General features: G+C 45.8%; 1 protein-coding gene across 1 annotated transcript in view; it reads right to left on the bottom strand.

Moving 5' to 3' along the window:
• Positions 1-1,637: 1,637 nt before the first annotated feature.
• LOC8038248 (cytosolic endo-beta-N-acetylglucosaminidase) overlaps positions 1,638-12,377 on the bottom strand; it is a 38,047-nt gene continuing 27,307 nt past the window's right edge. The window contains exons 8-9 of the mRNA XM_029990084.4: positions 10,347-10,601; positions 1,638-2,255 (exon numbers count right to left, since the gene is read on the bottom strand). Of these exons, the coding sequence (XP_029845944.2) occupies positions 2,051-2,255; positions 10,347-10,601 (460 nt within the window). The 3' untranslated portion in view covers positions 1,638-2,050. The remainder of the gene's footprint in view (positions 2,256-10,346; positions 10,602-12,377) is intronic.

Genomic DNA, 12,377 nt, shown 5'->3' with positions numbered 1-12,377 from the left:
CTTGTGCAAAATTTCATTACTTTCTAATAGCATACTACTATGCAGGGAGTGTGGGACAAGGTTTTGTAATGTCCCCCATCATGGTCCGTTTGGACAAGATAGCTCCTTTGAGTTTGCTTTTCGTTGTGCATCGGCGTACCGCAAAACGGCAATGCCCAATGAGTACGCCTTGTTCAAATCCTGTGTATCTGACTTCCCTGCAGCAGAGCAGAGCCACATGCTGAGCGGGAGAGCACTCCTTCAGAATGGGAAGGTATAATGAAAGAAAAAGATTGTATAAAGCAAGATCTTGCTGACAAAGAATGGTAAGCACAGTATCTCTGGTAGGCCTTCCAGGGAAGAGAAGGGCGTGGGCAACATCTCCATGAAGCTTGGGCCCCTGACCCTGGACAGCTCAGTCGGCAAATCACTTCGCTCACATTCTCAAGATAGCTAATCTGCCGGGGGTCTGATATTTTTTTTATATGGTTCCTTATGGGAAAGACGCTTTTCATAGTCGTTAGAGCCGGCCGTTACAGAACTCTATAGAAATCAACTAATAAAGCACCTCAATGTTAAAAAAACTTTTAGCCTTACCACTTTGGTGAAGAAGACCAGCAAAGCTGTACTAGGGTGGCTTATAGCTGTACTATGCTAAGAATGAAGTAATGGCCGGCCGCAAGTCGGCAAGCCAGAGTGGAAAGGCTTGAAAGGTTGCGCCATCTATGAGCAACGGCGGCAACTAGAGTTTTGTGTCGACATTTCTTTGCGGATGACATGATCCTGGGGAAACTAGCCCTTAACAGCTTCTCTGCTAAAAAAAAAAAAAAAGGAACTTGGTGAACTGCAAGAAGGGTGAGCATGCAGGTGAGCTGATGAAAATTTGACATAGCCTAAGACAGAAGGAAAAGAAAAACATATAAAAGGAAGGGACAACAGATGTCGCGGAGACATTCCGTGTTTCTTTATTTTGTGCGTCCTTTTTTTTTTAATTCGCAGGTTATGTCAACTTGATGAACGCCGATTAAGCAACCCTACCTTGCTGCAACCTTTGAAAGCCAAGACTGGCATGTACACCCGCCGGCAATATGAAGGTGAACAGCTTACCTGGTTTTTTGCCTGTTTTACGGCTCCCTAAAGCTATATCAACTCTCAACGTCTCAAATGGTACGAGGCTTGGGGTCGAAACTTTGCGTTCTAGCCCTTTACTGGAACAGAGCTTGTTCCAAAACTTGCAGGAGCGTCAAAAACAAGAAGAGGGCTGTTCACCTTCATATCGCTCACGGGTGTGCATTAATGAACCACTATATCCTGCCCAGCTGCTTGCATCGTGGGGCGTTTTTTTATATTTGAGAAAATATGGTTAAGGAAAGATAATTTAATAGAGCAAAGATTTAATAATACCCATCATTAAATGTGGCTGGGATACACTCTGAATTGAATTTTGATGTGAAATCGCCCGTTTAGTAACCACCTCGAGATGAACCTCCAACTGTTCTAGGCCCAAAGTAAATTAAAATGAAAGCTCCGAAAACATCTTCATGTATTCAAATGGATCCTTTTAACTAGACCTATTCAACACTGGCATGCCAACTTTTGCATCACTCTAAAACTATGCATCCAAGCATCAATGGTTTCCATGGTAAATAAACCATATCTTTATATACATAAAGAATTGTGGTTTTATTGCAAACTTTACAGCTTAAACAAACACTTTCAGCATGGTGCTCAGAAATATTCCATACTTAAGAGGCACTCACACTCACAAACGTTCGTCCTATGACCTTCATTAATCGTCAAATGTTTCTAAACCAGCTAAGCCTCAATTTAAACAAAAATAATGGCTCTTGTCACGTTTTTAGTCGAGAATCTTGTCAAGATGACCACCGACTGGAGTAGAAAATTTCTACAACATATTTTGGCACTGCATAGATAGGACCATGACACTCACAAGGACTAGAAAAGCACTATACCTCACTTGACTTTAAAGGCGAGCATAGCAGAAGCTACAAGAGCAGTTTCTGGGCTCATCGCCGCAAAATAAATTGTGATGTGAATTACGTCGCTGCGGTTACGATGCCTGTGGTTCTTCCAAACGGCGGCGCTTGGCTGCCATCGTAAGATCTTCTGGCTCGCGCCTCGCAGACTTCGGTCGTTCTACGACAAGACGACCGAGAAGACAGCACTGATGACGTCGCTTGTTCGAGAACTGCACACCAATTTCCTCCACCGATGAGGACGGCTGAACACAACCCGTGTGCTGAACCAGGTACGTCCTGAGCACAAGGAAAAATGTAAATACAGTACACTCATTAATTCAAACTCCAGGAAGCCACAAATTTTGTTTGAATTATCAGAAATTAATCTCAATATGATGCAAGATAAAATTAGTATTTACCATATGAATGGCCGCACATACACAAAGCAGATAGCTGACAATTTCCTCTACATAGGCCTAGTGATCCTAAGCAGGTATGCCACACATGAAACATTTGTGAAATGTATGACAAGTTTATTTATCCCTCAAGAATGTTGTTTATCGAGGACTGTTTAGAGAGCACATGACAGCTCTAAACAAAATTACAAAGTTTGTTCATCAAGTCAAGAAGCGATGAAAACAAGCAATGCGCAGAAGTGCATGGATGCTGTGACATGGACCTATGCCATGCCGCCATCACGGCATCCGAGCAAGTTGAGTGCGCTTCTTTTCGAGCACCGGTGCACTGCAGAAGAACAACAGCTGCGGACGCAAGCTCCGCGGGTGTTGCCTCTTTGCGGTGCACCAGTGCTCAGAAAGAATAGCACTCAACAGGGCTGCGAGGACAAAAAGTATGCATAGAACTTTTGCTAAATCACCCAGGCATCAAAGAGAATGTTGGGAATGTAAATACACGCACCGGACGTTCTCGCCTTCCCCAACAAAGAGAGCGTCCATGGTACGCACGTGCGAAGCGCCATTTGCTTTAGATTTTTACTCTCTAACAGAGCTGAAGATGCCACCACGTGCAGTGCGTGTACCTACGTTCCCGGCATTCTCTTTGATGCTTGGGTAATTTGGCAGAAGGTCTATGCAGAGCGCAAGTTTGTCTGCTTCTTTTGCAGGGGTTGTGGTGACGTCAGAACACCGAGGTCTGATTGAAGGATAGTAGGTAGACCTCAAGGCAGCTTGCTTCGAGGTCTACCCACTATCCTTCAATCAGAGCCAATCAGACCTCGGCGTTCTAACATCACCACAACCCCTGCAAAAGAAGCAGACAAACTTGTGCGCCGTTCAAATAGACCTATCTCACTAAGCATTCCAAGCATGTGCGCCACCGCCATAACTGTAGTTCACAAGAGGAAGGCGCTCGTTCACGAGACAGGTCGTGCCATCTCGTGCTCTGCTCGCGCAGACCTCCAGAAGAGAGAGATTTAGCGAGATCAAAGAGGGTGCAGTAAAACCCGCCAATCATAAAAATTTCATTTATTCAAAGTGCGTTTGTTGCGCATAGCTCGCACTGACGTCACACTAGCGGCCATTGCTGCCGAGCGCACACTTCTGCAGCACACGTTTCGTAGCACCGAATTTGTTTTTCGTGGTGAGAACAAGAAAGAAGGAGCACCATTGAAATGTGATGACATCACGTGCAAGTCATGTTTACGAGTATCAGTTTTAAGCGGACCGAAATTAACCTGCAACAAGTCTTAAGGGTCTCGAAAGATTGATTTTAGTTTCGCTCGCACGGACGTTTCCAACAATCCCAAAATCACCCTGGTAAAAATGCGACAGTATTTTGAGTCCACACGCCCAGATGCCATGTTAACGAGTGACCGAGGATTGATTTCGACCACCTAGAGAACTCCCGAGTCTCGACGCGTGACCGAAATGTCATATTGGTCGTACAAACGTTTACCATTAGGAGCTCGGTTCACCTTCACGCGTACTAACTTGCATTTCCAATGCAGATAGGAACCGAGCGTGCAGGGACTTCAAAACACCAAGATCTGGTTGCAACGATTAGCCAGTGGACCCTAAAAAAGCTGCCTGTATGTTTCTGTCGTGGCGCCTGAAAAGCGTGTCCGACTGGCGCATTTACCGCGTCCAAGAAAGTGATCCCTCGATTTCCCACCGACAACATCGTAAACATGTCGTGCTGTCGCCGGTCGCGATCCTGGCCTAACGCCTAACGTCATTGCTGGCGTACCAACGCATCGGAACAACGAGTAGAGACGAAAGCAGCTAGCTCTCCATTTACTTATCAATCGTTCCAACCAGAGCCTCGCACACTCTCACCTCCACCTGTCCCCCAGTTCATTTCCGTGAAAAACCTTTCACTAAGCAACAAGGTGGAAAGTTGGGCGAGTTGGTTGATGGTCATATTGAATGGGTTAAAACAGCGCAGAAAGACGAAGGACCGTTAAAAGAAAACACACAGACACAGCGCTGGTCCTTTGTCTTTCTGCGCTGTTTTAACCCATTCAATATGACTTTCACTAAGCTACGCAACTGCCAAGGAGCCTGCTGCGAGCACAGTTATGTGCGCTGCACCTACTGGTGTCTGCAGCAGTAACCGCTCAAAAGCGAAATCCTAAAAGAAACGGCAGTTTGCGCGTTCGATCGTCGACGCCTTACTTCGGTAATTTACTTTTAATCTTTCACCATAAAACGTGAGCACATGTAGTGCGTGTGCCAACGTTGTCCTTGATACTTCGGTAATTTAGACAAAGAACTTCCTTTGTTAGTGCTTGCAATGATTCCAACTGCACCCCAAAGTCGCGCTTCAATGTCAGGAGGAGTAGAGGCTGGAAGTACGAGCGGATGTCTCTGGTAGGCACTTCCGCTAAAGTTTGGGGCAACACACCAATAGCCTCCAGCAAAGCCCTCAATAAAGGGGCACTAAACCACTTTTTGTGATGATTTATTTATGGTCATAAGTTATAACTCAATCCATGGTTTGCAAGCATCGTAAGAAACGCAACATTACATTTATAAGTGGTCGATTTCGCGATTAAAATCAGTATCAAAAGACTGACCACCTCGCAACTACTGCAGATGCCAGAGGGCGCTGTCACACGAGGAAGGGCCTTCCTCGTCCGATGGCGCCATCTGGTGTCTATCTTTTAATACCAATTTTAATAGAGAAGTCAGCCACGCACGAGTGTAATGTTTGGTTTCTTGGGATGCTTGGAGCTCGTAGATTGAGTTATGACCATAAATAGACTATTGTAGAAAGTGGTTCAGTGCCCCTCTAGGTTAACAAAGAGTCGTCCTAATTAACACCTGTACAGTAATAAAACCGAAGTTCGTAGCCTGGAGCTTTGGTAGCATTGAAGCCTTGTTTCTCTTGCAAGCCTTTCCAACACCTCCAAAGTCAAGAATTGCTTTCTGGTCATCCATGGAAGAAGCGAATGAGGTGCACCCGAAAGTAGCAATTGGTGTGATGTTTTGTTTCACCATAACTTGTCAAACAGTGAAAGCTACGCCCCAACAGGACAACCAGAGTGCCGGAGCGGGGCATGGGACAGCGTATCATAGGAGTGCGCTCTTCCTGTGGAAAGCTGTCGCACGCTTCGCTCCGTTGCTCTGATTTGCCCATGGGGGCCTTAGTGCTTCCTCTTTGCCATGTTATGCTTAAACAAAGAATAGGTCACATGTAGGATTCCGTGTTTTCGGAGTTTATTTTTCGGAGTCTTTTTTTTTTTTCCCAAAACTTTGAATTTTATAGGAGTTTATTTTTCTTCGATTCCAAAATCTCCGAAATTCGAAGCTCAATTTTGCAGCGTTTCCAATGAAAAATAAATAAATATTATCCGGGTGTAAACGTGTGCTAGATAAAGAAAAATAAAACGTGCTTATATCAATTAATATTTCTTCAGGTGGATTTGATGTTGGTGCCATTGCCATTGGCAATACTAATTTGTCCCACGGCAAAAGTTGCACACATCTGTGGCTTAGATGAATGTCGATACTTTAAAAATAAACTGGAGGTAGTCGCTGGGAATCACATATTCATCCCATCTTATTCCATGCTACCCCGCGGCCGCACGAGGTGGAATGGTAAAGGATGTAATGGGGAAGTTTCCACTGCCCCTCTTCCAATTTTATGCAATCTCTATGGTCCATAGCTTTGACTGTTACAAAAACACATCCTCCCCTTCCTCTTAAAACACCAATAGTACGGCCCACACTGGAAACCAATACAGAGGCTTTTCTTGTGACCCGAAAGTACAATGACATGCCGTCCTGAACCTTGACGAAATTAGTGTAAGACCCCTTTCGTCAATGATCCGAGATTTGAAAGATATGCGTGGTGGCATTTTCCCGGAACCATTGACCCTGTGCGCTGATCAAACTTAATTGTAAAATATCACCTTATTTAGTTTATTTAAGGGGGAGGAGGGTCATTGGCATATCACAATTTGGAGTTTATCGGATAAATCCGAATTTACCAAATTTTTACTGGCGGGTGTCATTCTGAGTTTTTCGGATTTAGTATTCGAAAACACGGAACCCTACTCATATGGTGCATCGCAAACACGGGATGAGTGTAAATCTTGTTGGCCTTGGACGGATGCAAGAGAAACAACAAAAGTAGTCAAAGCCCATTCTTCACAAGCGTCAAATAGTCAGCTGGGATTTCCTGGAATGAACTACTATATACTACCATAACATGGCATTAATTTTCAAAAAGTGTCTTCAAAGAATCCTGGGGTATGATTTTGGTCAGCATGAGAGCAAGATTGAATCTGTCTTTTGCAGAGCGCACAAAGATAGTGTTCGTAAACGGTTCGTCTGCTAATAGGAGCGAAGAATGCAGTTTGCCTCCTACAAAATGCCATTCGCAGACTGAAATAAAAAACAAAATGCTGAACGTCCGCTGCTTAACGGAAGAGAAAACTTTCAGCCTTTCCACTTTGATGAAGAAGGAAGAGCAGCGGAGCTGTACTATATGCCACCATCTATGAGCAATGGCAGCAACCAGACAACTGGCAAGCTGGTTGTCTGGTTGCCGCCGTCACTTATAGATGGCGGTAGCTGTCCAGAGGGTTGTGTCAAGATTTATTTGTCCACGGACACGAAACTGGGGAAACTAGCCCTTAAAGGGACACTGACAGGGTATTTATGCTCGCCGAGGTTTTTAGTTGTACGTGACATATGAGAGCTCAACTACCCAGAACAGAATTTGCGGCTCGAAATTCGGTTTGTTTCCGCCCGAAAACCGCCGATCAAGAACTGGCCGGTTCGAGTCTCGCTCACTCTCTTTTCCGCGGTCACGGGCCATTTTCTAAGGTATCGATGCGACCACCAAATTTAATCAAAGTCGTGGGTCACTGAAGGCACACACTCAATATTAAATATAGAAAAAAATATGAAACCCATTTTTTGTGGCTTCTAAAAAGCTGTAAATACGTTGATTGAAAAAAAAAGTTCCACAGACAACCGGAAGCATTCTGTGCGTTCGTCGTTTCGCGTATCGTGGGTCTGGGGGGACGGCGATGGCAGCAGACGACGGGCGTGGGACCTCTATTTCAGAACTGTCGTTCGCGGTACCGGCGAATTCTGTCTACCGTTAAAAGAGAAATTTGGGACTGATTTGGTTTGAAAGAATTGGTATTCATCCCGTACGACACGCCCGGCCACCAAGCCGATTTGCACGAAGACGTCGCCAAGCCGTCGCTCCCTTCTCGTGGCTGAAGACATCGCTCGCGCAAACGTCAAGCACGACGTGTCTACTTCGAGTTGAATATGCACGCGTACGATTTCTTTACTAGGTGCGAATGTCCCCAAAGTGTGGTGCTTCCCGACTTCCACCGGGGAGTGCTTTTGCTAGAGAAAAATCGACAGAAAATTTTCCAAGTTACAGTTTACGGGCTCGATTGCTACTAAGGAAAGAGATCCACCAAAAACGAGATGCCCCAGTAGCTCAGTGGGAAAGACGTCCGGTTACCACGCGGGAGGGCCGGGTTCGATCCCCTGTGAAATTTTTTTTTTTTTTTTCAAACATTTTTTGATGTTTACATATTTTTTTCTTTTTTTTACAATCATCTCTGAAGAAACAAACAAAAAAATAACAAACAAATGTTGTGGACGATACTTCGCTGAATTAAATAGTATGGGATTTCCATTTTGACACCTGCGAACTCAATGTAATCGCTTTCCACAGAATGCAAGGAGCATATAAATCAGGTAGCGTCCGCTTTCCGAGGTGCCCGTATATGTTCTACAGAAATTGCTGCCAGCCATTGGTCCCGATCCCGTTGATCTTTCGGAAACTCTGTCGCACAATGCCACTTTTTTTCGGATGCAGGAAATGTGAGCCAGCTCTTCACGCAACATCTTGGGTGTATTCGTTTCGGAGCCGGTCATGGAAATTCACCACGGGCACTCACTACTCATCTCCAACTCCTCAGTGTACAAAACAACTCATCTTGGAGTACAGAACAACGAGCGGAACAAACATAACTGCAAAAGGATCGCACGGCGAGCAGTTCCCTCACGCCGCATCGCACGCCGCATGTCGTGTCGTCTGCTACCGGAGAGGAGAAAAAAAAAAGACGCACGGTCGGGTGCAGCCACGTGACTTCCGCCACTCCACTCTCTTCTCTCCACTTCTCCGACCTCCGTCGGGTTTGGGTTTCGGTTTCGAGCAGTTGCGTCTTTTGGCTTTATTAAAAAAATACGCTACTCTGTTGCAAAATATTAATTGGGTAGTCCTCCGACACCATAATGAAACGCCTGGCAAAAAATTAAAAATTTTTTTTGGGGGGTGTCAGTGTCCCTTTAACAGCTCCGCAGTAAAAAAAAAAGTGTATCGTCTGCTACAAATCGAGTGGTACGGCGTGGCGAGATCGGACGCAGGCTGGAGTTGTAATCGTCTGCCATTTCACAAGGGAAGCCATTGACAAACTGCACTTCTTTTGCAAATCCCAAGTTGTCCAGCTGCCGTGCAGAAGCCGACAGTGACGGGTGAAGGTAGGACAAGGACATCAGAGGCCGCGTGACCTTTCTTGCTACTTGTACAGTGTAGATCGCATATAACGTATGTCGCGGGAGTCGCAAAAATCTGCACTATAAGCGGTACCGCGCTATAACCAAAACATCAATTTTTCAGGCCAAAATACATGCCATCAGACAACTTACCTTTGTAAAAGAATTTATTTTATGTTGGATAAAAAATAAAGCTTAGGTTGAGAAAAGCCTTTATTTCACCATACTAGTACACTTCTCTCTCAAGTGTGTCACACATTTTGAAAGAAATGAGCGGCTTTTGCCTGGCGCAGCCTTTTAACGGCGTCGCGGGTTGTGGATGGACGTTGCGAGCGTTCAGGATTGCTAACCCTAATCACTTTTCTCCGGTGATGAAAACGCGCGAAAATTCACATCCTTTATACGGTGCGCGCCAGTAATACCTTCAACTTGAGCACAGGCATGAAATGCTCCAAATAAGAAATCCGGGCGATGTTCGAAAACACGAATGCTTAGAAAGCACCACTGTAGTCGAAGTAAACAAGCACGACGACACGGGCATTTCTGCTGTCTTGAGAGTGCCGCCACAACACCACAACATCGCCGCATGAGTAGGTGGACCTTCCCTTCTAGTACGTGCTGGGTCATCATAGTGACACACAACGAAAATTCACAGTCAAGGATAGCGCTTTTAAGCGGAACGATGAGCTTCCACCACGCCGTCTACGTCGACGATCACAACCGACGCCATGTTTGCGGATACAAGCAGCCGGCCCGCGACCGGCATGCAAAGCGCGCGAACACTTCTCCAACTTCAACTCGACCTGCGATTGGTCTGTCAATGCGGTTGTTTCCAACCAACGCAGCGAAGGGATGCACGCACGTGAACGACACGTGCGTGCGTCCCTCCGTCGCTATGGCAACTGAAGCCTCTTTCTTTGCTTCACCCCGCTTCTTCAAGCAACCTCCTTGCCCCGCAAGTGCTGCTTGCGGCTCGCGCCGTTATCTAGTGTCGCACAGGGAAGCGCGCTCGCCTGCTCGCTGCGTCGACGTCAGTTGGCGTGGTCGGCGGGCTGTTCCAGAAACCGCACTATAACCGATATTTCCCTTTGCGCGCCTTCATTTTAAGCAGTATGTAATTACATGAAGTTCTATGTGAGGCGAAACAATGGTTTAAAAAAGCCGCGTCATACCCGGTCCTGCACTATAAGTGGTTACGTTGTAAGTGGTCTATACTGTATCTCGGCGAAGCGTTCTCACCAAAGTTTTGTCCGACTATGAACTCGCAAAGACGTAAAAAAATCTCATTGGTTGATCACGCGCAAGCTGTGGCGCCACATCCACTCGGCATCTGAGAACGCTCTGGACTTTACCTTGACCGAAATCGGACCCCCGATCTATACGGTTTGCATTGTCTTACCTTGTACACCAGCCGTTGCGAGGTCCGTCACTAGAGTTCTCCCGAGTGTTCTCGCCGATCCGACGGACGGAAATCCGATCCGTGCCGTCTATGGAGCTCGAGCCAAGTATCAAGTCGCATCGGCCATTCTCTTCTCGAAGTTTAAGCACCAGGGCCAAGTCTGCCTCGTCGTCTGCCTCGTCTTCCGCAACCGCTGCGGGCTTGAACGTGTAGCTCACACGCAGGGCGTCTAGAGGCAGCTCGCATTCAAACAGCCTGCAACAAAACATAGTCAGTGTTACTAGCACATTCGGGTATATCATTGTTTCACATCACATCTAGAGTTAAGCTACGCTAAGAGCGGGAGTCTCCAAACCCCGGCCCACGGGCCGGATTCGCACGGTACTTCCAACGGAGCCTGGCCCGCGGCCTGCCTCCGGCAGATCCGCTGCCATCGGCAGAAGAGGTGCGCCTCAAAAAATGGCACAGCGATGCGCTCCAAATACACAAACGAAGATACAAGAAACAACTAGAGAAACTGCATAATAATGCGGGTTCTCTCGGCATATTAGTCATCGAACGTTGTCATCACCAGCATCAGCATTCTTGGTCCCCTGCTTCGTGTCTGTTTAACAATGTTAAAATTCCTTCGCATTACCATGTACATTGCACTAAGTGTCCTCCGTCGCGACTATTGCCTATTAGCATTAGTTTTATCATTATCCCTAGTCTTTTGCACTGTGCAAATGTGCTGAATTCCCAAGTGCCCGGGTAGTTTTCTTGGCCAAATAAATTCCAAGTTGAAGTACATTTACTTTCATTCCCCTTAGTTTCTTTTTTTTTTCTCACTACTTGCTCGAATGTTGATTTTTGTGTTTAAAAATAATTACCAATCTTTATTTATTTAGCTTTCTTCTCAGTTATAATTACTTTTTTCTTACGGCCCTCGAGACTGTAACGGGTCAATAATCCAGCCCCTTAACCATAAAGTTTGGAGAGTCCTGGCTTAGAGTATCGAGACTTCCTTCCACAAACGTCTTGTAGGCACCACCATTTTGTTGCTTAGCGCATGGCGTTCATAACTGGCAATATCTAGTTTTTACCTGAAAATGGGAGTCGCCGAGCATAAGGAAACTAAGGCAATATCGTTTTGCTCTGTCGAGGATTCTTTTAACATTTCTGGAGGATGGAAAAGCACTTCTCGCAATTTAAGATAAGTGTTCGGACAACTGGTAGGAGTGATTTTAAAGGGGCAGTGTATCAATTTCAACGTTGAAAGAATTTGCAGATTACATTTTTTACATTGTTTGTTTCGAAACGATCGTAACAGGAAACATGCTGTCTTCTGCCGAAAAACCCCGATTCTGCTGCATAATCACAAAGTATAAAACTGTGATTCTGGTCTTCATTCTTTAGGTAAAAGAGACTATTTCCCGCAGTTAGCCCCTTGCCTGCTAATCACGAGTGTCATTCGTGCCATCCCTTACGAACCATAAAAGCCCGATCACAAGTGTGACTCGCGTTTCGGTTTCGACGCTTGTCTTGCGCACTCTCTGGAAGATGACAAACACCCCCCCCCCCCCGCCCCCGTTGCTCCATTTGTTTACCTTGGGCAGTCTGCTTGTTTGTTTTGCTGTTTGACAGAAAGGGAACGCTCCATTCAGCCAAGAAAACAAAATGCAGTCGACTGTGAGCATTCAGACTAAAACAATGTGGCTTTGGCGCGGAGGTCCGCTTAAGCCGACAAAGAGATACGAAACCTTCTTTTTAAAAGAAAAAAATGCCCGGGCATATGTGACTATGAATCCTTCGGCCCTCCCGATTTCGAGGAATCGGACGGCAGTTCGATGGGCAGTGACAGGAGTGATAAAAACGATGTGAATCTACTCAGCACTCCATCAACTTTGGCGTCTGCTTGTCGGTGGGACTCGGACCAGAAGTTCCGATTTAGAGCAAGATTTACACCTGGAAGTTGAGGAAACGTTTTTGTCTTATTTAATGAAAATTTCCCATTGAAAATAAAACTTTGTTGTATGTTCCTCGAAGAAAAAC

The sequence above is a fragment of the Ixodes scapularis genome, unplaced genomic scaffold (assembly GCF_016920785.2).
Source record: "Ixodes scapularis isolate PalLabHiFi unplaced genomic scaffold, ASM1692078v2 PGA_scaffold6__148_contigs__length_123643588, whole genome shotgun sequence".
NCBI lineage: Eukaryota > Metazoa > Arthropoda > Arachnida > Ixodida > Ixodidae > Ixodes > Ixodes scapularis.
Note: the sequence above shows the minus strand (reverse complement) of the source record. Positions and strands in the feature narration are given on the sequence as shown.